The sequence below is a fragment of the Apteryx rowi genome, unplaced genomic scaffold (genome assembly GCF_003343035.1).
Source record: "Apteryx rowi isolate R43461 unplaced genomic scaffold, aptRow1 scaffold_6, whole genome shotgun sequence".
NCBI lineage: Eukaryota > Metazoa > Chordata > Aves > Apterygiformes > Apterygidae > Apteryx > Apteryx rowi.
The window spans coordinates 5,010,213-5,036,951 of record NW_020450871.1 but is presented as its reverse complement, the minus strand read 5'-3'; the positions used below and the strand labels follow the sequence as shown (position 1 = coordinate 5,036,951).

Sequence of the window (26,739 nt, the reverse complement as noted above, 5' to 3'; positions counted from 1 at the left end):
CACCACACATACAAAGCTGAAAAGGAAGACAGCGCTATCCATTTAAGCTGGCGGCTGGGACTGGAGAACCGTGGTGGATGTTCCCCGCCTCGGCACAGTGTAGCCAAATGACCCCCCCAACACAATGCGACAATTGCACCAAGTATTTTAGAAAACTTGCTGGTGGTTCGGTCTGGGCCGCTGTCACTGTTTTATTGGAGCTTGTGGCTTGTCACAGGAAGCTTGTACAGCTATCACGGCCCTTACACAAAACGGTGACAAATGAGGAAAACGGCACAAGAGAATTAGCACTGAGGAGGGAGGACAGAGGGGAGGGAGGACAGACAACCACCCTGGTATTGATGGTCCGTCCTGATTCATTTCCTGTCCCGGCACTACTTTCACAACCCACTGCCAACACCACAACCCAAGCCAGCTAAGAGCCCTACGCACCTACACCGCAAATTGGAGAGCTGCACTTCTCCATCCCCACACAGGGCTGTGAGGCTGAGGAGGCTAAGGCTGATAAACTTTCTGCCTTAAGGGAAAGACTGTGAGAAAAAGGGTGCGAGAAAGAGCGTGAGAAGCTGACAAAAGAGCTCATGGGATGAAGCGCAGTAGTATCTGCTACCATGCCTCTGTCTCCACTTATGGGGGGGAGCAGTTATTCAGTGGGTTCATATAACCCTGCTTCACTCTAATGCATCGGGCGAAGCTGTTATCTCCTAAACACAGAGATGGACCCCAGGCTGCAGGCAGTGGGTCAGGCAGCCACCAGCTTTATCCTGCTGACTTGCCCTTCCATGCTTAGAGGCATCAGGCTCTGCATAAGTAAGACACATTGGAGGTTTCAGGGGAGATGAAAAGGTCAAAGAAAACAACTTGGCTTCCTCTGTTATGTGCTGCAGAATAGTAGAGTTTCTATCCATTCATCACAAATGCAATTTTCATGGTAATAGCTCCATATCTCACTTTCAATAGATGAAATCTGCTCTGGGAAAAAGACAAAATGCTTCCATAGCCTGACCCTGGAATAGAAGAACCTGAGGCCTTTCCCTCTGGATTGTTTGCCACCTTCTTTAAGGAGGGTTTCAAGGACACTGAGGGATCTGCAATGTCTCTACCCCTTCTGTAACTTGGTTGGACACAGCTCACAGGCTGCAAGCAGACACTGGCTTTCAGATGCCCCCTACCACCTAAAATGTGGGGCAGGTGCCACTCTCACTGTGAGGTGATTCCACCTTCAGCAAAGCTAGTCACAAACACAAAATCCATCTCAAATGGATCATGTGGAGCTAGAGCTGAAAAAAAACCCTTCATCAGTGGTTTAAGTAAAGTCTTTTTTACTTTAAGGAGCAACAGAGCAGGAATGTGTAAAGTGGTCAGTGAGGGTGTCTCACCATGACTGTGGTGGTGGAGCAAAAGCAGTTGAAGGGCCGTATCCTATTAAAGAGACTGGTAAACTGTACCTAGGGCCATTCGTTCTAGAGCAAGCAGCGACTTGACCCTTACGAAATCTCTGCGACTCTATATAATAAAATGGTGGTCCAGGAATTGTTTGTTCAAAAATGCTCGTACAGTTGTGATCCCCTGTCCCCACAGAGCAACCCCAGGAACTCACGTCATTTTTGTTGAAGTACTTCAGTGCACCTTCCCTCTCTGATAACACAAATTTTCGGCTTAAGAACTGTCCGTTGTCACGTCCTCTCTTCCACAGAAATCCTTCTCGGTATCCTGCAGCAGAAAGGAATTGCTGAGAACCAGGAATAAAATGATTTAAAAAAGAGACTGGGAAAAGGAGAATGGCTTCAACATAAAAACCAAGCAGACCAAATGCGTGCGTGGACTGTGCGAGACATGACAGAACCAGGCCTTCTCCCTCATATTTGCCCATCTCACTCTGCTCTTGCTCTTTTTCACATCTTGCGAAAAGCATATCTTTCGCAGATCACCACGCTGCGATGTGACGGGCGAAGGGGGATTTGTGCTGCGCATCACGCTCGGCAACGCAGGCGAAGGCTTTACAAGCCGGGCTGTGGCCCTCCAAGGGCTCCCGCAGGACAACCCTTGCCACAACTCCCGGCCCCAGGAACGATGCTCAATTTACTCATGTAAGGCGTTTTTGGAGCGGTTCCCAGAGGATGGTTGTCCATATCACAGCAAACCACAGCCGGGCAGCTGTGTGCCTTTGCTGGCAGTCCGCTCCGAGAGGAGCGGTTGCAGCCCCACTGAAGCCAGTCAAAGTCTTCTGAAATACGTTTCTGACACGGAAAAAGGGAAAAACACTTACAGCTCTTTCCACTGCCTTCAGCGCACTTTGACTGAGGAACTGACTGAGCCAGACTCAGCACCTTCTCCCCACTGAGCTGGGTCACCCAGCTCCCAGACACTTTGGCCGGACAGTCCCAAGGAGCTTGCACAGCTGCTGGCCATGCCGTACCTGCTCCATTTCCCTGGATATCAAACCTGGGAGTGGATTTGCTGCTCATGAAGAATGCTATTTAAAATAAATGTGCCTTATTTAAAAAATCAAAAGAGCCAGAGAAAGAGAAAAAAGGAAAGAATCTAAGCTCTGAAATCTGAACACCTCAAATAAGAAAAGCAATACAATTCACTACTGCCGGCATCTGCAACGTGCAACAGGCCCAATGAGCAAATTATCTCGCAACAAGTTTAACTGATGTCCCTATTTTAGCACGATTCAAAAATAAAGAAATCCCAAGAACTCTCCAATCCAAGCTTTGTGAATATTAACACAGCATCTTGATCACTTTCTTCCATTTATTTAAGACATAATTATATAAAAGCCCCACTGAAAGAGCGTTGCCTTTCTCTCTTAGTTTCACTCTTTTTAAGCTTTTGTTATTGGTTCCCAGGAGCTAGGATTTGAAAGTTAAAGGTTATATGTTTTATAACAACTTGCAACTAAGTAACTAAACCTTTCTTAATGCCCAAAGCAGCTATGGAATCACCAGGCAGCCTGTCCTTCGCGTGCATGTTATGAATCAGCGAGGTGCAGAAATTCCTTATTCAACCCATTTTCCAGACAGTCGTCCATCCTCATGCAGGATTTATTTAAACCACAGACAAAAAGACGTGCAAAATCCCCTCAACCAGCTCCTCAACACTGACTCTGTTGGTACGGGCTGTATAAAATGTTTCCATGTGAGAAAAACCTAAAGCCAAAAAACAGCAAGATAAATGCACGCACACACATGCATTTAAAAATCAGAAAAGACAGAAAGAAAAGTGACACAGACAACTGCTAAAATTGCTAACCAAACCAAAGGGGCCCATCTAGCTAAATGTGTCTTTGCCGATAGCCAAAATACCTGTTTCTTTTGTCTGTGTTTATGAAGCCCTAAGCCAAATGCTTTCTCCAGATCCTCAGAGAGGCCTTTTCTGGCTGTTAGGCAAAGCCATCGATGTCTGGCATAAATAAACACAATGGTAAAAGCTGTGCTGTTGCTAATGCTGAATGCTAACTATAGAGAACATCATAAATCTAAAACGCACATCAGGCTGCTGGAATGCAGGACTGCTCATAACTTGATACAGATGTAAGCGGTGGAAGTCTTTAAAGCTGTCGGCAGCTTTTCCTTTGCTTTTTTATTCTATATAGGTCATATGTTGCAGCAGGGCTTTATTTAAAGATGCGGGGCCTCACGCTGCCCTCCCAGGAAGCGCGTGTGGTGCCACCCAAGAGGCAGCACGAGTTCTCCTCTCGCAGCCCCCGGGGAGCCCACTCTCATGCGCTATTTACAGCTTTCTCGTTTTGGACAGGCACAGGCTCTACGCAGCCAGCGTGCCCGCGATCCGATGCCCCCGTTAACGGGGATCGCATGAACCCCTAGGTGGGAGCAGCCACACCAACTCTGGTGGCGAGCCCCAAATGTCACCGGCCGTCGGCCAGCTGGGTCCGGGGTGGCCATCCCGCTCTGCCCATGGCTGCTCACCTCGGCTTGGAGACGTCCCGCACAGTCCCTGCAGCCTGAACCCACTGAGGTCCCACAGGCAGCAACCATCCTCGTCATCTCACTACAGCCAGGACGAGAAACAAGGACTGGGAAGGACCCTAAGGATCGCGCAGACCCTGCATCTGCCACCACGGGTTCAAAGCTCAAGTGATTCGATCACGTGTTAACTGAATCAGTTGATACGCTCATCTGCCTGGTTCCCTTTGCTTCCTTGGGGCAGGTCTCAGTGACTTCAACACTGAAATGGTCAATGGAGCGATTTTGGACCAAACCGGTGCATCTCCCAGCAAACCAGGCTTAGCAGCATCCTGTGTCCATGAGCCCGCTCCCCTGGGAGAGCCGCGTTTGCGGCATCCTGACGACTGTCCTACGGCCCCAGCTGGTGAGCATGGGACACGCGCCAGCTCCAAGGGGAGCATCGCTACTCTTTCTGCAGGCAGCAGCAGCGTGGATCCTCACACCCCATAACCCAGCAAACTGCCATCAGATACGTTAGCGGAGTTATGGGTGCGAAGCCGTGGCTCTGCTCCACCCAGGGGCCTTCACTTGCTTCAGGCTTGGAAGAGACTTCACCAAAACCAAGAGCAGAACTTATTAATTCAGTCAACTAAATGATGAAATCAACCCTATACAAACTCAAGCTATGGGCTTGTTATGTAGTTTTTCTGCTGAGAAGACATGACTAACCTGCGGAAGACAGTTGCAATATTAGAAAGAAGAGTCCACAGCAAGCAGAATTAGCCCACTCCAAAATTCAAGCAAGGGGAAGCAGGTATTCGAGCAGCCAAGAAAACCACTAAACCTAGCCAAGGACAGCAACACCCGACAACGGAGCACAAAAGGCACCGAGAGATGCCCTAGGACCCTTATTACCGCTGTGGTACGAATTAATTCTTGTCTTTGAGGGGATCTGAAGCTCTGAGAGATCCTGAGTCAGACCCAGCTACCTGCCAGGCTCAAATCAGCAGAAGTGCTCCACACACCCGGCGCACGGGACAACGGCTCTGAACGGGAGCAACAGACAGCAGACAGAGAGGCAGTAGGTGATGCCTGGCTGATATGTTTATAAAATGCACGATTTGCTAAACACAAGGCAGAGATGCTTCCTGGCTTCTGACGGCTGGCGTTTGCCGACTGCTCTCTTGAATAGCAAAATGTTAAGCAGCTTGTCCTCAAAGCCGCTCTGTGCGGTTTAGAAACCAAGGACAGACAGTTGCTATTTCCTGAAGGGTGCCAATACTTAACGCCGAGCCAATTGGAGCAAGGGGAGAGCACTTCAAAAGCCATTTCTATTCATTCCACTAAACCGGAGAGAGCTTCAGAGCCTCTCAGCCGCGCCGCTGCGCCTGGCGTCGGGGAGACACCAACATCCCACGGAAGGCTGGGCAGAAGCTGGGTTTGGAGGAAAGGACAGTGGTGTCAAATAAGAGAGACAACGCACGCAGGACAGTGACATCTCCAAATGCAAATGCAAGGTGAAACAGAAGAAAAGCCCATCTTTTCCTTCAAAAATCCCCACCTGGGGTTCATTCAGTTCAGCAGCACATGCTGGTTACAGAGACTGGGGATCGGAGCTGCTCAGCTCTCAGCAGCCAACACTGCAGAGGAGCTCAGCTCCAGAAGTTTTGGCTGTGGGTCTCATTCACTCATTCATCTTGAGTGTTTTCATTACAGATATCTGACTGGTATTATGTGTAAGGGATGCTTCAGTCATTTTTTTATTAATTTGCTCCCCTCCCCACTACCCTTTTGATGATTTTTCTTGACTATTAAGGGTTAAAGAATAAAACTGTTCTGCATTTCCCCAAACAGGATTTCAAATAATCGCGAATTTGCAAATTCCATCTCGCTTCTACCCCTGGCAGATGGGTATCACAACTGTTTTACAGAACGACAGGGAAGCACAAAGAAATCTCGGTTTCCCTGCTCTCTTATACAGGGACATTTTATCATTTTCACCTCCTCTTTCCAACCCTTTGTGGCAAAATACAGTATTTGAATTCCATTCCAAGGGAGAATTAAAATAATAATAATAATAATAATAAAATAAGTGTTATCCCTTTCCTTAGTTCACATGCCGGCTCTCTCCAGAACGATCTCTGCAAAAGAGCTCCTGGCTGCTCTGACAAAGCCAGCTGCTAATGTTGTTATACTCTGGTACAGATTTTCATAAACCCTTTGCTTGCTTCTTTTCTTTCTTTTTTCCTTCAGGGCTGTGTCCTCAGGAGCTGCTCTGCTCTGCCCAAGTCTGTTGTTTGCACCCCTGTCAACATCGGTAAGCACTAAACACGATGAATTGGACTTGAACTGAACATGAACTCATTGAGGTTCCCCAGGCAAAGAGCATGTCGGCAAGACATGTCCTCAGTGTCTGGATCTAAAAAACTTTGAAAACAACTAGAGAAGGGTTTCAGAGATGACGCCTGCAGCAGGCTGAGCGGGGAAGCAGATCTCAGGCTGGAGGACACCAGAGCTGGATCAGTGTCTACCTAAAACAGCTCTCCTCGTCTCTGTGGGCTGCACTGCCTTAGCAACAGCTTCGTATTTAGAGATATCCGGCCAAATTCAGACCTTGCCTTCATGAGGGCTGCTCTGCTTACAACGAAGCGAACCGCCAGGCAGCCCTGCGCCGCTCGCCGGTGCCCAGCACAGCCCTGCCAACACATCTGCTTCCTTTCCCAAAGCGCAGAGCGAAGGATGCGGCTGCCCGTCATCGCTGTGCTCAACCACGAGCACCCAGCCGTTACGGCAAGCAAGACCACCTGGTGAAGAGCTGCAGGTCAGGACCCGCGGGCTCGTTTTAGAGAAACTGCTCTTGGGTTGCTAATGCGACGGCTGCTTAGTCGTCGAGTTTTCTGCAGTACTTAAGCCGTCTGCCAAGAAGAAAAATCAGTCGCTTGCTTCTGTAGGCAGTTCTGGCACAAACCTGTGACATTTATAAAAAAAAACCCACCATGCAGTTGTGACAAAGTTAGCCAACAAATGGCACCTAGCATAACCTGAAACCACACAGCCAGAATGGGTATTTTTGACCTGTTACACAGCTTCCAAGGTAAAATGGCAGGTAAAACTCTCCTGGCGAAAGAAAATTGGGTCACTAAACTGGGTCACCAAAAAGAAGCCACGACAGGGCCCTGGGTCAGCTGAGGACCGTTGTGCCCGGAGCTTCTCCAAGCCAAGTGTTTAAAAACAGCAGCACCTACTGGGTGCTCTCCTCTGCACCAGTTTTCCCACCGCGTGGGAGGCGCAGAGGAAGCGAGGCGGAGGATGTTCTGGCAAGGCAGCCCGATGCAGGCACCATCTTTCCAGCTGACTTCCCCCAGCACTTTGCTCAAGTTCCCTCTCTTTAGAACCAGGGACATTGCTACTTCCCCACCTCAGAAAGCTACTATGGTGCTTAGCTAATGATGCTTTTTTTTTTTTTTTTTTGTCTTCTTTTTTGTCTTTCTGAGAATTTGGAATATAAGAAGAACCAGTATTTTGGTTTGAGCTTTTGTTCTCAGAGAAAAGAAAAAAAATTGTAAGAGAAGGACAGTCAAATTCAGTAGCTTGAAAAGAATACATGCATGGACTTTTCTTTCTCTCATCCCAAGGAAAGCATTATAAACTTGGGATTAAACCACATCTGCTCCTCAGTTCCTTTGGCACATTTGTTTTGCAAGTTCACCTGGAAACAGGTATCAGAACTGCTTGTTCCCATGAAGTTCCAACCTCAGCAGTAAAACCATGCTTTTAGGAGCAGCACGTTAATGCATCCAAAGCTGAGCATAGCAACAAAGCCAAGAGTGCACTCTGTTGTTTCTTTCCTTCTGGTCTCACTGCAAGACAAATCATAGAAGGCTGAAATAGAAGAAAAAATTTACTGGTACATGTAATTGCATTCTTCTGGAGTTTGGGCTGGACACCTCCACCTACAGAAACAGGTTTCCTTTCTCTGAGCAGTCAGGCAAAGTGCTTTGACCCCAATTCACAGCTTTGGAGATGAAGAGGAAGATTTAAACACAACTACATCACTTTGCTGCTAAAATTGCAGAGTATATATTGCTGCTTCTGCTCTATGTCAGAAGCCTAGTAGTCTGCTAATATTAACATCATAACACATTAATTAAACTAGAGAGGTAGGTAGGTACTTACTGCAGATGATGTGTCTGCTTTTTCTGTGAGGTTAAGGAATTGCATAATTATCTGAAGCAGTTGACTGGAGAATCCCTGACATACCAGACTACAAGTGACACCAAATGTCACATCCTCCTTTTAGCAGAAAGGGAATGAAGAATACTTCCTTCAGAAATAAACTGTGCTGTCCATGAAGCAGTATGCTGGACCGAGAAGAAGGTATACGCTAAGCGTTGAAGGCTCCCCTACTGACTGGGCAGAGCTTTGAATGCTGTTGCAAAAAGCTGTAAACCTCTTGTTTTGCTGTATCAGTTTAAATTGTTTGGTTTGATTGCTGTAAGCCGTAATACTATTTCTTTCCACAGCATTTGGCCACCATCAAAGCAAAATATTTCAGTGGCTTCAATTTGAATTCTTTAAGCATTTGCATTCCAATCAAAAATAAAAACACTTAATGAAAAATCTTATAGAGTGAAAATGCCACCGTTTGTCCAGAGACAAACTTGTCCTCCCAACAAACAGGGACAGTCCCCCAAAGTAGCAAGTCTCATCAAGGCCGGTCAGTCAAATGAGAGTCTGCAGGCAAAGTTGCAACTGCACCACTGGTCTACTGCATGTTATCATCAGCTTCTTCCCTGTCTGTAGCTGTGCTAAGAGCTCATAACTTCCCTGCAAATAAGTCTACAATCATCTCTGAGTAAATACACGTACTGTTGGTTCCATGCTTACCAGTGCAGATACAAGTGTATTGGGAATGTCAGCATTCACATGTTGTGTAAGAGGGGACCTCAGAGGCTTGCTAATGAGACGTGTCTTTTCCCTCTAAGGCACTAACTGCATGGGTCAGGTGAGAAACAACCAAGAATTGCTACCGTTCAAGCGCAGTTCAGTGCTTTGTAAATGAAAGCCTCAGCATGGGACAAATGAGCAAATACTGAGTGATCCTGGGAACCAGCCGGTCTCTTTGCCCTGGAGGCACAGCTGGGACAAGCTTGAGACACACCGGAGTGCCTTACGTGCAGACAGGTGCCTGGCGTGTCTCATGCTTTCCTGCTCCCTTGCTAAGCGGGACCCTCCCCCCCATTTCCCCGGCTGCCACCCCGCACGGGCTCTTCATCCCCTCGAAGACTGAGCACGCACTCCTCATGTCACTCCGAGCTCAGCAAATGCATCCCAGGGATGTCCACGTGTCCATGCACCAACATCAACCATTTTCTTATGCACACACATTTTCAAGGAGTGAATTTCCCAGCTCTTAATCAATCAGTCCTCTCCTAATGAGCACTTAACATGCAAATTACCTTTCCTAAAGGCCATTTTGCAGAAAAGGGTTTCCTGTTGCCATCCAGTCTGCCTCTGCTGCCTTCCAGGAGCTCATAAAACAATTATTGTCCTGCTGCATTGCAGCGCCTCAGCTATGGATGCAAGCAGCTGATTAGATTGATAGCTTCCACAATACCCAATTAACCCACTCACTCTGCAAATGATTGACTTAATCAAAGGCAATTAGCGCTTGAAGAGCTACATCACACCGAAAGCCAGGCTTTCGAACGTGATTGAGACACCGTGTTACAGACATCTCCTTGGCCTTCTGGGGGAAGACATTGTTATTAATGTTCAGTTTAGTGCTGGAAGTACCTGAAACCTCAGGTCTGTGGTTTCAGATGGCACAAAAACCACAACGGAGTAGAAACACATGCATTTCCCTTTACTGATAAAGAGAACAATGCCACAGGCTGCTTCTAACGGGAACTTGAAAAATGCCTATGTTCCTCTTTCCCTCCCCCTCTACCTACTCTTGCAGGACTGGCAGCACCGAGCACTTGGACAGACCTCACCAAGCAACCATCAGGAAACAGTGACTTCTGTCATTGAGAAATTTAGCTAGAGCCAATCTGCGAGAGCTGGAAGTATGAGCTTGTCTCCCATCACCAATCCTTGGAGCAAAGTCAAACGCGTTTTACAAAACCTTCTTCAACACTGATGTCTCGCAAGGAATCTTTTCCCACAACATAAAGAAGCCACCCAGAGAGACTGGATTTGGAGGCAGTATCGAGGCTGTGCAGACACAGGGGTGTCAGTGCCCCGGGGGCTCTGCTCTCTCTCTGGTCGGATCACACGGAACTGGCACAGCTCTTGGTGACAGCCGAGCACAGCCAAGGCAAATGCTAACTACAGGGAGTTCTGGAGAGAAACCCGTCACCTCTAAAAGGAAGGATAAAGGCCATTTTAGATCATACTTAGGATAACTTTGAGGTTGAAGCCAAGCGTGGAAAACAAACCAACCAACCAACCAACTCGACAGATCCCTGCAAGAGTGTATTGTCATTTTGCTTCATCTGCAGCAACAACAAAACCTTTGAAATGGAAAATATCTGTTCAGCTACCCATCTGCTGGGGATCGACGTGTGAAATGGAGCCAAACACCCTGTCTCTATGGAAAAACATGGGGCAGAGCTTAACAACACATCCAGGTTCAGAGTTTGATGCAACGAAGACTAGCTCTGTCCCCATACATAGGCATGTGGCATTTAAATGCAAGGTCAGTCCCTGGGATTCCAGTGCCTTTTAATGTCATTGCGAATACATTTGCATTGCTGGCTCACAGCTGAAAATCCAAATTGCTTCGAAGTAAAGCTCCAATAATAAAGCTGAAATCCATTAAGCCCGTGATGTTTGCCACTATTTAAATCTGATTAAAATTGTTCACAACACCACTAAGCCTAACAGTCAGAAAACACTCCTGTCAATTCTGATGTTTCCCGGTGTAATCCAGACCCCCCTTCTTTCACCAAGTTGTCAGCTGAAAGGAAAACATAATAAGAGATCACGCTAATCCAGCTTCTTAAGCTGTTTCTAACTGGTTTCTTTAATCACGTTATGATTCCCTGCAGAGAAGCTCTCAGGTGACAAAGAAATTAATATAGTCATTAATACTCCCAGAAGGTCCCTCGGGTGGTGTCACATTGCCCCGCCGCTGGAGGAGCGCAGAGGGGACAACACGCACAAGGTGCCCCGTGCAAGGCGCAGGGTGGCGGGAGCTGTCAGCTCCCGGGAGCAGGAAGGGGCCATCTCCGGACAAGCGGCCACGAGGCGAGGGGCTGCAAAGGCCAGACGCCACCACCACGGTGGAGATGAACTCCTAAAACTTCCTTTTAAGAGCAACTCCTGGAAAAGCTGATCTCCTAGTGAGCGCTAACCTCCCCTGAAAATGCCACGTGAGACCAAGCGCTGGGAGACTATACTAAAGCATGAAGTTCCTGAGTCTTTGACCACCGCAGGCATGTCAGATTTGGTTTGCAGGGAAGAGAGCCCAGCCACATCGTCCCTTTTATCAGCTTATCTTCTGATGGACCATCGATACAGTACAACTTCCATGGTAACTTAATTACTGAGCACGTGTTTACATATTAAAGATAAGACAATAGTTAGCTGCTGCAGTGCAATTGGATTGCATCTGCTGGGAGATGTTAAAATCCTCTGCTAAAGAAAACGTCTTTACTGGAAGTCTTACGCTTGCATTACTGAGAATTGAATGTGGAAACCAATTTTACATGGAAATCAAATACTTCCTCTTTGAGTGGCAGCTGTATATGCCCATTTGGGAGATCCTGGCTGCTCAGAGAAAAATTCCAGTTACAGGTAAATACTTTCAGGTTTTGATCTTTTGAATCCAATCTTTTATTAGAAAAATGAAAGCTGATGAAAGCTGAGAGGTTCACAGTATGATGCTTATCCCATTTACCAGCAATGAACGTACTTGATATATCTGGGAAGCCAGGAAAGAAAGCATGTAAAGATCGGTGCTCAACACTAAGTCATAACAGTATCTGTAAAACCATGCTACACTGTTGGAAGCTGAAGTTTGAGAGCAAGAACAATCCCAAACCAGAGTTCAGGATCCTCGCTGGGCAAGACAAGAACACCCAAATAAGTCCTTGCTGCAGCCACTGTGCAGTTAAATTCACAAAAGCAGCAAGTGAAGATGAAGTGGCCAGAAAGGAAACTGAGGCACAAAGTGATTTCCCCCTGCCACCCCTGCAGAAGGTTTGTATGTGGAAATTTAGACCCCTGAAGCCCTCAGGAGTCTGCGGCACAGGCTGACCCTAACCATGCAATCGGAGGATAAATATGTGCTTACGTTCTTGGCTTTGCAGAGCTCCATGCAGCTTTCCCTGTGTCCTCCTCCCCATTGCTCTAAGCCAACGGGACTGTTAGCAGCACCGGCTCAAGGCGCCAGAGCAAAGATGCAAGGACAAAACAATCCGACGGTGCAAGGCCCTGCCGAGAGGGCAGCTGAGACACAGAGTGGGTCAGTGTGGGGCAGATGCATGGACGATAGGGCCACAGCTTCTTGCCGTGGGGCCCCTGTGGCTTGCTCAACCTGGAAGGACCTCCACCACCAGCGTTATTTTCCCTACTTTTTTCCCCCCCCATCTTGCCCGCATGCTAAGCTGGCCCTGTGGGGACCTCCGGGGAGTGAGGGCAAATGCACACACAGCCTCGTGTGCAGTCACACTGACTTTTATGCAGAAAGCACCAAAATGCTCAACAGATGCGCGGAGGCACTCCCGCTCCAAGCCGGGGAGCTGGGCCTCGCCGGGCCAAGGCACATGCTGCCAGAAAGCCTTCCCTTGCTTCTCCCTGCTCCAAGAAACACCTGAAGATCTGGCTTTTACACGCACATTTAGCAGCCTAGGTTCGAAGTACAGCCCTTGCTCGAACCACAGCTATAAGGATGGTCCAAAATATCCTCCAAGCCACGAACAGTTTTGGATGGATTGTCTCATACCCATACCAGTAAATAAAATTTCAGCCTGGACAGCTGCTCACACAGATCAATCCTAGAAAGGATTAGAAGAATTTAATTACCGAGCAGAGCTTTACTGAAGTCAGCAGATAAGTTCACTACTGACTTCAAATGGGTTTTAGGGCCCTCTCTCCAGGACATTCTGGAGTAGAGCGTTCCCCCCACGTAAGCAGCATTACAGCACCATAATAAAATCAAGGAAATCCATCTTCATGGCGATCGCACGCACACAACATTCCTTTTTGTTTGCTTTGAAGAGAAATCCAAATGGCTTGGAGCACATCTGCTGTGGTGCTAACGGCTCCCAATCATCTATTATTGGGTGCTTGACGCATTTGCAGTCAAAACTATAACTTTATGAAGGGAAGAGACACTTTCTAAATTTAGGACTCATTCCTCTCCTGGCTGCCTGTTTTACAGCTGTCCCAGAAATCAGCTCATATTGGATGTTCCTCTAGCTGCAGTATTGATGGAGGTGCGTTCAGTGCACAGCAACAGCTTCCAGGTTGCACAAGGAGTTTACCCACCTTTCTTTTTTTTGAAGCATTGTCCCCTGAAACACTGCAATCCTGCTTTATGAAGTCTTGTAATCATACAAATTAAGGCTAAATTCTGGCCTAAATAAATCAATGAACAGAACTCCCATTAACTTTGCTGAGCTGAAGTTTCCTCTTCCAGCCTCTGCAATGCGTGAAAGTTTGAAATTCACTCCCTGCTGAGCAGCTTTCTTGCCTTTTAGATATTTTGGGGATATCCTGTTTGTTACTGATGTGCCACATAATCACTTCCCTCAAGGGCTGCTCTCGCAGAGCTAGTTATGAAAATGAATCTAGCTCATCTAGGTTACTGCTGCGTGTGCTTCTCAACTGCAGCAACATTTTTAAAACAGTCATATTTAGATTGCTGATGAGGCACCTTCCAACCCAGTGCTGACCATGACTTCTTAAATAATGCAAATACTTCTCTGTAAGCACGCAAAAGGCCAGGGGTGGGGTACGGATAACAACTCTGCAGCAGATAAGTCTGCAATGGCATCAGAGACTTCAAGGTGAATACTCAGATATGCTTGCTATATGGGGGAAAATGCAATGCACATCGTTTCTCTCGACCACTTGCTGACGTTCCCTCAGATTATTGTCAGCAGCAGAGCCAGCTGCAGCCATCCTGGTAAAACATGCCCGTCCTGATGGTTCGATATGCTAACGCTCATCTATTCAGTGCTAGCACGCTGACCTGTTCCCCACGATCCTGTCAGACATGTAGGCCTATATATAAATCACTGAACACCACCCTGTTTCCATACTTTGCCTTTACTCCTTCTGAGGGCATGGCAGACGCTCAGGTAAAGCTGATCCCCACAGCTGCCGAGCCACGCACATCTTCAGCTGGGGCACTCAGATGTGGCACGTCTTTGGATCAGGCCCTGCGATGCAAAATGTTACACATCCTTCCACTGTTTTATAACTCTGCAGGTTTTTATTTTTTTGGAGCACAGAATTATGAAACCAGTGACGGAGCCAGGCTGGTTCCAGTCGAAAGGAAGTGGCAACCAACGCTGTCACTTCTTGGTTGAGTTTGATCTAAGGTTCAACAACGTACTTGGCAAACTCCAGAAAAATACATAACCTCACTCAGAAAAATGTTCTTTATCTACTAAGGGACAGAAACTGCCCGGCCCTGCACAGGTCTCCAATATAAAAATGGATCTTTCCATAATGGAGATTTAATTAAGCTAGGAAGAGTTGCCATGAAATCAGCTTTTCCCCCCACGTACGTTGGTATAGTATTACTCCCTAGTCACTCCCTTCTCATTACCAGCGGAGAGCTGTGGGGCACCAACCTTTTGACCCAGTGACACTGCACAGGGACCAAGAACATGCCCAGCATACAAACACCGAGAAACACGGAGGAGATCCTACAAAAGGGCTGGTTCCCCTATTCTTTCTCTAGATGTTTATTAGAGAAAACATGTGGCACCAGTCTCACATTTCTTTTTATCTCTCTCCAATTGGAAAAGATTCATTTACTGACTGTAGGTTACAGGAACAGGCAGCCTGGGCAATATCTAAATCTATTATTTCAGGCTGGATGACACTAAATAGGGAAAGCTCAAGGACAGGATTGGCTCATGCAAATTATAATTGGGGTGTTTCACGCACCTACTGATTTTATAGGCTACACGCACATGGCAACCCAGGCCATGAACTCAGCCCTTCGGGGAACCCAGGGGCAGCAGCGTCTCACGCCAGCTCTCCCATGAGAAACCGCACTCGCGCAGCAAACACAACCGGCGTCGACTTGACCACAAATGAATCAGGCTTGATTTGAGTTGACAAATGTAAATATTTCTCCTAACGATGATGCAGAATGAAACAAGACTTCTTATTTGTGCTGTTTTGAGGAAAAAAATAACTGAACGTTTTGCACAAAGCGCTGCTTAGGTGGAAAAAACAGAGCACCCAAACCCTGACCGCCTACAAGGTTATTGGCCGGCCTCTGCCACTTTGGGTACGGCTCACTCCCATGCAGCTCCACTTCCCCTGCAGCAAACCAGCTCCTGGTTCAATTTCTGCAAGAAAGCAGCTGCAGTTTGGCTAATTATAGGCGCCTTGGATCAGCGCTAAGGCGAAGGCAGCTTGACGGAACCAGCTGTTAAAATCACAGCTGGATCCTAAACTAGCTGCAAAAATCCACCCTTAGCACCCTGCTGTGCTCCCCAAAACGGCGCTGCCAGCATTCGGCTTGGCGGCTGCTCCTCCGCCTCCGCCGCTCCCGTCCCGACCCAGGCGTCCTCGCCACGATTCTGGCTCGCAAAATGCTCCCGTGCTTCAGGTTAGCTGAAGACATCAGCACATTTCTCCTTCCTGCTTGATTTTCTTTCTGCACTAGCTCTCTGTAAGAGCAGTATCGATTTCTCTGCACTCCAGCACACCACCACTGGGTCACTGGGACGCCCACGAATTTCCTGGAGAGCCAGCAAATCTAAGCGCGGGCTCTGTCCTTTTAACCACAGCTCAGACAAAGGAAAAAGGAACCTAAGTTATTTTTAAAAGAAAAGCTTTTGCATTGAGAGCCTTTTCCTTTGTCTTCTCGTGGCGATCCGGCGGGGTATCTCTTTAGGCAGGCAGGTAAACAGGGCAAATTATCCACCTTGACTTCCCTGGATCCTCATTAGGTGGCATTTCGAGGGACTGCATTGCATCTGGCCACCACAACTGAATCAGCACTTCCAAATGTCAGTGGAAAGCACTGAAAGGCTGTTTTGGTCCCTAGGCCATACGCTGCCTGTCCTGAAACGGCTGAGCGTCCGCGCTGACACACGGCGAGAGATGCTGGTTGCAGGCTCCTGTCGTAGGCCTCCTCTCCTTGCGCGGAAAAAGACAAATGCTGCGATCTCGCCCTGCATCTTTCTCCCTAGTTTGGTTTGCTAAACAGCTGTTTGATGAATCTTGTCTTTACTGCAGTAAGGTCAATGCTTGATGTTTAAATCACTCGTATTGCAAAGCAAGTTGCTATAGGGAGCTACGGCTGAGCGAAGGTCTTCTGCTTGCTCAAGTCTCTCCAAGGACTGTTGTTGTCCGCTACCTTGTCTGGACCGATTGCTGCAGTGGATGTTGTTAGTTTGGCTGGGGATTATACGGGCTATTTTCTTTAATGGATTTTTTTAATGGATACCTTTCCTTCTCTTTCCCCCTCCTTGCCCCTCAGAGAGGATTTGGCTTATTTGGCCATTTACTCTGGAGGTCTCCTCAGGACAGGCTGTTGCCCGAGTTTGTACTCTCTGCTCTGGATGAGGTTGGAGGGACCAGCAAAAGTAACTTCTGCCGCATCACACCCTAATTCTGTTTCTAGTGGGAGCAATAACAGAACGCATTGAGGAAGAAGAAGAAGTAGTCATTTGTTTTAAAGAAATGACTACATTTCCCTCAAACCTCCAGGGAGAGGATGAGGAAAGGTAACTTGGAGCAAGTCCTGGCAGGGAGCTGTGTAATGTTAAGTGCTGGAATAAATTGGGAAGGCATAAAAAGGAGACTGAGCATCAGCAAATGGGAGTCCTGCCTGTTCCACCTGACCACACTTTCCTGTGGAGTTTCTCCTCTTTCCTCCATTTCAATTTTTCCTGAGCCTTCTGGTTTCAATTATACCTCCTCATTAAATAAAGATTTAGAAAACGGGACGATTCCCAGCCCTCAGTCTCCCCTCTCCCGCACGCAAAGCTCACTGCACAACCGACCGAGCCTGGAGGATGCACCCCGCTGCTCGGGCACCCACAGGCACCGGCGCCCGCTTGCTCAGCCCTCGCGCCGTGCGTGGCTCTCAGCGCTCGCCAGCCCGGGGCTGTGAACGCCGGGTCCAACGCACGGGCCGTGCGGCCGTCCTGGGGCTTGGACCCATGGACTGACGCGTACCGAGCACGAGACGGCCAGGGCGGACGCCTGCCTCGCCGTCACAGTCGCACCCTACCCATCAAGGGGATCCTCCCTGCCCCGCACGCCAAACAGGACAGCCGCTACCTTGGCCTCTTCAGCTGGAAAAAGTGGCTCGAGAAGAATATGCTTTTCTCACAAATCACAAAATGCCGCATTTGGGATAGGCCTCCTGCAAAAACCAGAGCTCCAAAACCTCAGTGAACTGTCCACTGAGCTTGACCATTTCCAGGCCAGCAGGACGAGCTGCCACGCACAGCAGAGGGGGAAGGAGGCCTACCAAAATCCGGCTGCCAACGTCCTTGCGTTCATAAACCTAATCCCACAAACCAGAGAGGCTTTCGTGCGTGACTAATCTGCCTGACAGCCCGGGCGGTGCTTTAACTAGCCACGGAGGAGTGCGGGTGCTCTGAGCGGGCACCGTCTCCGTTGCCGAACGCCGCGGCTCACGGCTCTGCCGCGGGAAGCCCCAGGGCCCGTTACCTTGAGCAGGGCGGCCGGCTCCCCGATGCCCAGCGGCTGCAGAGCCCGATCCCAGGATGAGTCACTTCCCCTGCTCGGCGGGGTGACGTAACCGCCTGCACAACACAAGCCCTCGCTGTGGCTGCAAGCGAAGGAGGTTGCTGTGCTGTCGGCGGGCAAGGTTACTTCTGCACTGCTCGTCCTTGAGCTTTAACCCCCTCCTGACAACGGCACGCCGGTGCTTCCTTCTCAGGCTTCAGCTTTAAAAAAAAAAATTGAAGACTATCTCTAAAGTAAATAGCAGCAGTGCGTGGAGGGACACGCAGGGTCTGGGACTGCAGTGTGGACACTCACAAAGTCACCCCCGCCACATCGCCTGTGATTACAGTCTCCCTGGACCAGGACGGCTTCCTTGGTGCATCCATACTGTGTCTAAAGCACAGACGCAATCCGCGCATAACACTCTCGCGTTCCCTTGCAACGCGAACAACGAGGACGTTTGCATCCTTTCTGGAGGGAGCTAAACCCCCGCTGGCACTTTATCCGCACGCTGGAGGCTGTCTGTGCCACGCTCCCTGCCATCCAGGTGAGCTGGCTGTGCTCAGGGGGGTGCCCGGGGGTGTTACATGTCACAGGCGTGACACCAAAACACTTGATATGCTGGGACAGCGACACAGGGCAGAGCCAGTTCCCTTGCGGGCTCAGTGTTTCCGCCTTGTTGTCATCAGTACTCTCAGCTTCACAAGAGGGGATTAACCACTATCACTCTTCGCTATTGACTTAAACCCACTTTTTACCCTTTACCTATCAGCCACCAACTACATTTCGTATGCTCCAATCTGCCAAAGAGGTGTAGTATCTGCGCTTCTCACCTCAACATAAACCCAGCAGTCTTCTGAGATCGGTCCTTATCTCCAAGACCCTCTGCAAGGGAGGCACAGGGTACAAACACAAATTGCAAGGGTACATCAACGCTAAACAGTCGGAGGCGTTTGGTCACAGGGCTTGTAAAGAGAGGCTATAACTATGTCTAAGCTATCTGCTGCCTTATGCAGCTAGGAGCTTGATCTTATTTGCAAAGACGCTTCACCCTGCCGCATGCTCTGCGTCTGGCCCTGTTTAATCGTGGGTCTCTCCACCGCCCACTGAGCCTTCCCAGACTCAGATCTGTTCAGAATGTCTTTGGTCTTACGGCATGAGCAGCATTTGCTGTCATCAGCCACATACCTTTAACCTCATTTGCAACACAGTTTGCCAGGTAAGGAGTTACTTCAGGGAAAGCAGGTTTCTTTGGAAATCATTTAGAATAATGGGAGCTCTCAGGTCAATGGAATAGCTCACAGTTTCAGTTGGTGCTAGTGAAAACGGACCCAGATTTAGCGACTGAGTAGCCAAGACCTTAGAGACAAGGGCAGGATGGAGCCCTGGGGTTTGTAACAAAATTTTGTTGAAATCAGTTGAGAGTTGAACCCGGTGCTCTGGTTCAGCCAGACACAGGAGGCAGCTGCTGAGTTTTTACTGGAAACCATGATTTAACAGCAGACACCAATGATGCAATCTTGGTGTGCACATCAAGCACTGATAAACATTGCAAGGAACTAGTGTCATGACTTCCTACCACAGGACATCTCTTTTTTCACATCCAGGTCTCAGCAGTGCAAAAGTCTACATGAAGTTTCAAAACAGTATTATATACTGCCACGATTTCTGCTGCTCTCTAGTAGTACTAGAGATTTCAATCTCTAGGTCTACGAGGGATCTATTTATAAGGAGGGGAGAGAGGAGCTAAAAAGGCTGCACCGACCCCATCCCCAAGCACCTCCCAGTAACGGAGGCTCGGCAGGTCACACCACGGAGCAGCAGCCGGAGCGTGCTGAATCCTCCTGACGCACATTGCAGCCGTGCCTGGGTCTGCATTATAGAAACGAGGTCTTCCCGTCACAGAGGGACACCAGCACAAAATGCCTGAGCTTCACTCAAAGTAGAGCTCTAATACTTGGGCCTTTCAAGCATCAGAAGAGAATTTAATCCATTTTACAGCTAACATCAGATAAGAGTGACATTAAAAACCAGTCAGAGCAAAGCAGCAACTCTTCTTTGAGGCTAATAAGTAGAAATAAATTAACTGATTTCTTTATATTGAAAATTCCTCTCTATGGACTAAGATCAAGGCCTGCTAAAGCTTTTGATGGCTCTATTTGCCCATCAGTCATATGTGCACTGAGGTTCAATAAAGACTTGCATTCAGAGAAACTCCTGAAAAACTCAGATCTTTGGATCAAGATTATGGATATAGTGAGTATTTTCAGAAGTTCACCTCAAAGAAAAAAAAAAAAGAAAGAAAAATCAGAAGAGCCAGTTCTAACTAGGCTATTTCTAAATTTCTACATATGGTGCAAATCAAGAATCAATTCACTGTCATTAAGGGAAACTAGCCAACATAAAACCAAAATGAGGGGAAAAAAATTCTTTATCTGTCTAGTACTACTCACTTTACAGACAAACAAGGCTACACAGGTGAGGCCTTAAAGACAACTATAAACTTCATAGTGTTCATGCAACTCTAGAACTTCTATCGTGGCATTCAGAGTCTAGTGTCATTTAAGGTGACATTTCAAATCTCTGTGATCTCAACCAAAACACTTCCATGGACATCACTGGGTTTTTGAGCCCTTTGGGGAGGAGGAAGGGTTACGTGAAAACAACCCACTGCAGAGATTTCTCCACCACTCCAAAAACAGCAGCAGGTAGCAGAGATCACAAACTGGTTTTCGTTAACACAGAACAAAGCATTTACGGCCCAATTACAAACTGCTCCGAGTCGCTATTGCAAAGCGAGCCACATTAGTCAGCAGATCCGCTCCGGTATTTAATATTCCTGCGAGCTCACCCGTTGTTTGTGCTGCAGCCCTCGAAACAAAGGGCCGGCAGAGCTCCAGCCGCGCCGGGAGCCGCGGCACAGCCCGGCATTGACGCGAAAGCCTCTTTGTACCACAAGGAGATGGTGTCAACTCCTTCCGGGGAGAAGAAACGCCAAAGGATCCTGTCGGGTCGCACACAGGACCGTGGGCATCACCGCACAGAGTTGAAGTCCGTGCGCTCGGAGCTGCGCCACGTGCGGTTCCCGCGACCCTCGCGCCAACAGTGAGGGGTAAGAGGCTCCGCGTGGGAACTGAAGCGGCTCATTTCAGACAGAAACCACAAATCAAACCTGCCAGCCACCATCCGTCCAAAAGAGTGGCAGGACACTTTTGCATGCACCTCTGTGCCTGATGCCTTGCAAACCCAGTCGCTCACTGTCTGCCGCAGCATGCGCCTGCTCCTCTTCAAACCTCTGCGAGATATTAGCAATAAGCTTCAGAACGGCTCCTTTTATTGTGTGGTTTCTCTTATCTTTCTCAGTAGCTTGGTTTCCTAAAGAACCACCACTTAAGCAAGCATCATCTATCTGCCCATCTTCTCCTCAGACTTTTAAGCATCTTGGACAATTTCAGCCAGATTTAGTTGCCTGTAGTTTGCTAAATGCTCCACTTGCTCTCACTAATAAAGCAACGGGACGATTTTCAGGCGTACAAGTCAGCCTCACGCCTTCCTCCATGGAGCCACCCGTGCAGCGGGGCTCTGCCGCTCGTTTTCCCAGGGGCCGTAGCCTGCCCGCTCTTACCTTACACGCAATTGTAGGGTGACCTTGCTCGGTGTCTGTACAGCGCTTATCGCCGTATCGCCATGACTTCCACCAGATCTTTAGCTGGGGGAAGCGAGGAGAGCTTCACTGGAGTTGATGGAAACGTAACAGGAAGGTCAGCCAAGGATTTGTCCAGAATGGGTTGCATTTGAGCAAAAAAACCCCCCAATCTTTGCGCTGGTCTGCGTGACAGAGGTTGAGATTGCAGCTGGCTATAGTCCTGACCAGACAGATTAGCTGGCTCAAGTTTCTCCATGCTAAAAGAAGCCCTTGATTCAGCCAATAACGCTTCTGCAAGAATGGAGTTTTGATTCAACTATTTAATGTGTTTATCTCGCCAGCAAGTAAAGAGTGCTACAGGAAACACCTATATCACCTCCCTCTGCTTAGGAGGGGACAGTTTCACGCAACAGCTTTTTGTAATTCATATCATGTTGCTCCCACAGCACCACTTGATCATACGTCAAGCACGGGGGCTCGTGCAAGGGAAGGCATCGCACCACACGAGGCGTCATGATGTCCTGGACACGGACCCAGGGCCAGTGGGAGACAGCGGTCTCCCACACCAAGACTTTCAGACAGCACGAATCAGTGTGAGCTTCAGAGCAAGGCAGAATTACACCAACCAAGAATTTGGCCCTCACCCTATCTTATTTTGGGCAGCTCTGCATAAATAAATAAATAAATAAATGTCTTTCAAGCTCATGTTTGCACAGAGCATCTACCTCCCCCAGGTATTCAGACAGGAGAAAAGAAATGCTGCATATTGGTGGGCTCCCAAATGCAAACTCTAAGCTGCCTAACACATTTCATTCCCTCACTGAAAACGCTTGCATCAAAAAGCCATCTTTGCCAAAGGAGAAGGCCACTTTTCAAAGCACATTGCTTAGACAACACAGGAGGAAGAGCAGAAGGAGGAAGAGGGAAATCTTCAATTAAAGAGCAGAAGCCAGAGTACATATTCCCACAACACCTGGAGAATTGAGTTTCCTGCAATTTAATATTAATTTTTTCCCTGCATAGTTTTCTGCAAGCTGGCCAGCTGCTATCATACAACACCGTCAGTAATACCTTGCCCTTTTCTGGTTAGTCCTTATCATCTTACAAAGCCACAGCATTTTGCAAATTTATTCCACATGGCAGGAGTCCTGCATCGGAGGAGAACTATTATTTTACGCAGGCATAAAACAACGCAGCGACAGAGAAGCGTCCTCCTCGAGGCCACCAGCTGGACGGCGCACGTAAAAGCCAGGGTGCCAGTTCTCAGCACCAAACCCCAGACCATGCTCTCCCCCATCCAAAGCACATTTCTTCGCTGCTGCAACACTTGGTTCACAACAGCGGCATACGACGGACTGCAGTATGTTCACACCTTTGCGTGCTGCTGCCCAAGAAAGGCGAGAGGGGCGGTGGTGCCTTTTCCCCAAGGCCGGACTGAGTTACCAGAAACAGGGCAGAAAAAACTCACCTCTCTTGCACCTCTCACAGAAACCGGTGTCTGCTGACAACTGGCTTCCCTGACCTTGATGCTGCTCCAGGGCCCCGGACAGAGACTTTGCAGCCGCCTCGTTCTCGCGCCTTTTTGCGAGCATCAGCCTCTCCCGCTTCAGCCATCCTTCCCTGTGCAAGGCGGCTCTATCGCAGGGCAGGGATTTATTTGCACACCCAAGTATGTTTATGTGCGTATAAAACAAGGAAGCTGGAGAAAATGCCTTGCCTTTAAATAGCATGTTCTTTCTCGCTGCTTTTCCCCAGCAGTTCACAGTATAGAAATCTTGCTGGCTACAGAAAACGTCCTATTCACCCGAGCTGGCAGCTCCAGGCCCCAGCACGGCTGCCTCTCCTCTCCCCCAGGCATGGGGCCAAGATCCCCGCTATAAGTGGGTGTCATCCCACCCCAAATGCACAGCAGACTCCGCTCTTCCCAAAGCCCGGCATTACACTGGCAATTGCTCCACGGACTCTTCAGGCTGCTCCAGACAGCTGTACGACCAAACAAATCCCGTGAAAATCCTACTCTTCCTAAGGCAGAGGGCTGCTGTCGTCCGAGACTCAGCCTCGCCCGTCCAGCGACAGATGTGCACTTTGGGCCTTTTGCAACACCAGCCCTCCCAAAAATCACAGCACCGCTATATCCTTGTAGGGCTACGGGGGGGACGGACTCTGGCCACTGCTGATCCTGGCTGGTGGCACAACCTGTCCCCAGGATGAAGCCCTCCTTTGCTGCAGAAGCCCCTCTGCTCCCCAGCTGCCCTTCGCTTGGCCACTTCCTGCAAGAAATTCTGATGAAAGGGGGAAGAAAAAAAAAAAATAGAGCGTTTTGTGGGGAAATACCTGATCACCTTTCATTTGTCACAGTTCTGAAGAGCTGTTGCAACCTCTACAGCCTTCCCATCTCCTTTTTCACTCCCGTTTCTCATTCTCTCTTTTTAAAAATCATCACAGCTCCCAACACACCGTCCTGCCCCAGACGGTCCTCCCATGCCCCCCGCGCAGTGAAACCTCCCCCGGCCTGGTCCGCTCCCGCACGCCGCTCCCTCCGCAGCAGCGTTTTACTGTGCAAGTGTTTGCAAAGCAAAGGGGACGGTGCTGGTTCCCTTCACGTGCCCTTTTGCATTAGCATTTCCTTAAGGACCGTGTGCGTTAATGACTTAATAAATGAGGGCAGGACCCCTCGAGGCGACGCTTTATTTCTGCGCGCTGGCTGGCTAACAGACTCCCTGCGGTGCTACGAGCTGTGTCTGATGAGCAGCAAGACCTGCGCCGTTTTTAGGTTATCCTTAGGACCGGTTTGTTTGCCGGGTGCTGCTCAGCCCTGCAGTTCAGCAGCGTGCACAGCTTGAAAAGCCGGCGGCAAAGGGGAGCTTCGCTTCTGAGGTTACGAAAAACTCCAGGCTGAAGCACGTTAGAGGCTCTGTCACTCTGACATTCGCAGCCCTTCACCAGCCAGCTCAAATCAGGCAAGAGACGCCAGAGGATCCAGTCTGTCAGTTGAAACGACTGGGCGTAGCTGCAACACTGCTCACCGCTTGGGCTGATCAGGCCCAAAATAAACTGCATTACGTCACTGCAGGTCGGACTGAACTAATAAGGGGATCTTTCGCACAGTGAGAAGGAACATATTTACGTCCTGTGCATCTTCTCTAGTCCTTTACAGTCAGAGCTCCTTCCAAATTTTCCCCTGTGCTTGCAAATTAATTCAGAGTGTTTCCCAAGTTATGTGAGAGCCACATGGAGCAGTAAGTGCATATTAACAGATTTTACTATTTTACGGAGGTCTTTCATGTCTCATAATTTACTTTGCTATGATAGTCATAGACAAATACAAAACAACGTATAAGCAAAGCAGTCCATAGGGCGTTCAGAGAACACAGTGCAAGTGAACAGATACAGTCAGACAAATACCATCCTTTGCAACTACCTGGGTGAACCTAGAGCTCACCCCGCTCTGAGATGAATAGTGAAAGTAAAATTTAGTCCATACTATAAATACATATATACAAGCCCACAGAGGCTAAAACCCTGATGAGCTTTGGCTTGCTAACACCTCCCTCTGCTCTGCAAATACTAACCACTCTTTTTCGTGAAGTTTCCCGAGTGATTAACACAACCAAAACAAACTCTTTCCAACCTCAGTTGTTCTGTTTCGAGCCTGAAGGAGGCCTTGCATGCCCCAAACCTTGCCTACTTTTTCTAGCTTTCTCAGTGGGTCTAACAGAACCTCTTAGGCCACATAAGGTTGCAGCTACAGCCACATTTTTTCATATTCTGCAGTGCAATAGCCCACCCCCTCCCCAGCGACAGAAGTAACAATCAAATAATCAAATAATCTTCTCCAATTGGCATCCCAAAGGAGAGGGTTTAAATCTTAGGTGGTGCAAAACTGGATTTCCCCACTGTTTTTATGGGAGCTCTGGCATTTTACATCAGCTGAGGAGCTCCAGCTAAAGAATGAAAGCAATGATGCTTGCTAGCATTTACATCTTTCTCCCTTACGCGTGATGCGTTCCCATCCTGAACGCCTTTGGGAACCAGATGTCTCAACATGAAAGATATGCAACAGCATCTGCCGCCAGTGAGGGAAACCTGCTGCTCTCCCGTTCTACTGAAATGGAATTATATCAGCACGCAGATTTGGTTGCGGCACTTTTTATCGACTGTGCCCTACAGTGAATCCTCTACTGCTATTGACAGCTCTTCCACCACCTGATAAAGGGGTTAAGGAAGTTAACGGCAATAGGTTTTACAGGCTTATTTACAGGAAATACAAGAAAGCAGCATTATATCTCATTCCACAGCAAAGGTGCAGAAAGCTGCATTTCTCACTTGATGAGGGTGTTGTCTGCACAAAGTTTACCCTGTGCCTCACTGTCAGTTCACACTGCACTGGAAAGCACCTACACCTTGGTCTAAGAGCCTGTAAATCATTTCTGAACTATCTTAATGACCTTATTAAATAACAGTACATGACAAATAATCTCTTAGGAGTACGTGCTTCTTATGTCTGCAGCTCACCAGTGGGACATTGCTCCCCTGCGCTCAGACTCTTTAAGAACAAGTCAGAACCTCTCTCTCCCCCAGTGAGATTACGCTGCATCTACATTAGTATAAATCACATCAAGCATTTAGTCCAAGGATTTTTTTTTTTTTTATGACCTTGGCTGCTATTATAGTTAGTAGCATTAAAAGCAGCGCCTTTCCCTTGTTGTCCCTTGTATCCATGGTATTCATCTGGTTCCCATCACAGCACCTCAGTCGCTGCAGAATAATGAGTTTCACAAGACACTTTGGAAGTGCTAAAAGCATCCTTGCTGGAAACGAAGCATGTGACGGGCAGACTGGAACAGCAGCCGCCCTCAGGACGTTTCCATCCAGCCGGGGCTTTTTTTTTTTTTTTCCCTTTCTCCTTTAGAGGAAAGGGCGAGCGGTCGTATACCAGTACACACAACTGAACAGCACAGCAGCTCCTCCGGATCCTGCAAGCAGCCCACAACTTCTCCATGTGGAAGAAAAATACGACAAAGCCCTGAAATTAAAGGACAAAAGACACTGCAGTATCAGCAGCAGCAGCAGCCCACAGCAGCTTGTCAAAGGGGCACCACTGGTCCCATCCACTTCACTGTACAAATTCATTGGAGAGCTTTGTCCCTACTCGCACCTCCTGGAGGGTTAAGAGGTTTTAGGCGTGTGAAGTGAGAGAAGAACTGTTTAATGTGGCCAGCAAAGCTTAGCACCACCCTAATGCAGCACAACAGCTCCAACCGTAGGGTACCACCTCAGCGG

At 48.4% G+C, this 26,739-nt stretch overlaps 1 protein-coding gene across 5 annotated transcripts in view; it reads right to left on the bottom strand.

Annotated features, from left to right (window-relative positions):
• ADAP1 (ArfGAP with dual PH domains 1) overlaps positions 1-26,739 on the bottom strand; it is a 70,951-nt gene that overhangs the window by 19,170 nt on the left and 25,042 nt on the right. For 3 of the 5 annotated variants that reach the window (XM_026083347.1, XM_026083351.1, XM_026083349.1), the window contains exon 1: positions 1,601-2,849. In XM_026083347.1, coding sequence (XP_025939132.1) covers positions 1,601-1,915 — 315 coding nt within the window. In that variant the 5' untranslated portion in view covers positions 1,916-2,849. Of the gene's footprint in view, positions 1-1,600; positions 2,850-26,739 lie in introns of those variants that run through there. The other 2 variants (XM_026083350.1, XM_026083352.1) reach the window with 2 other exon arrangements.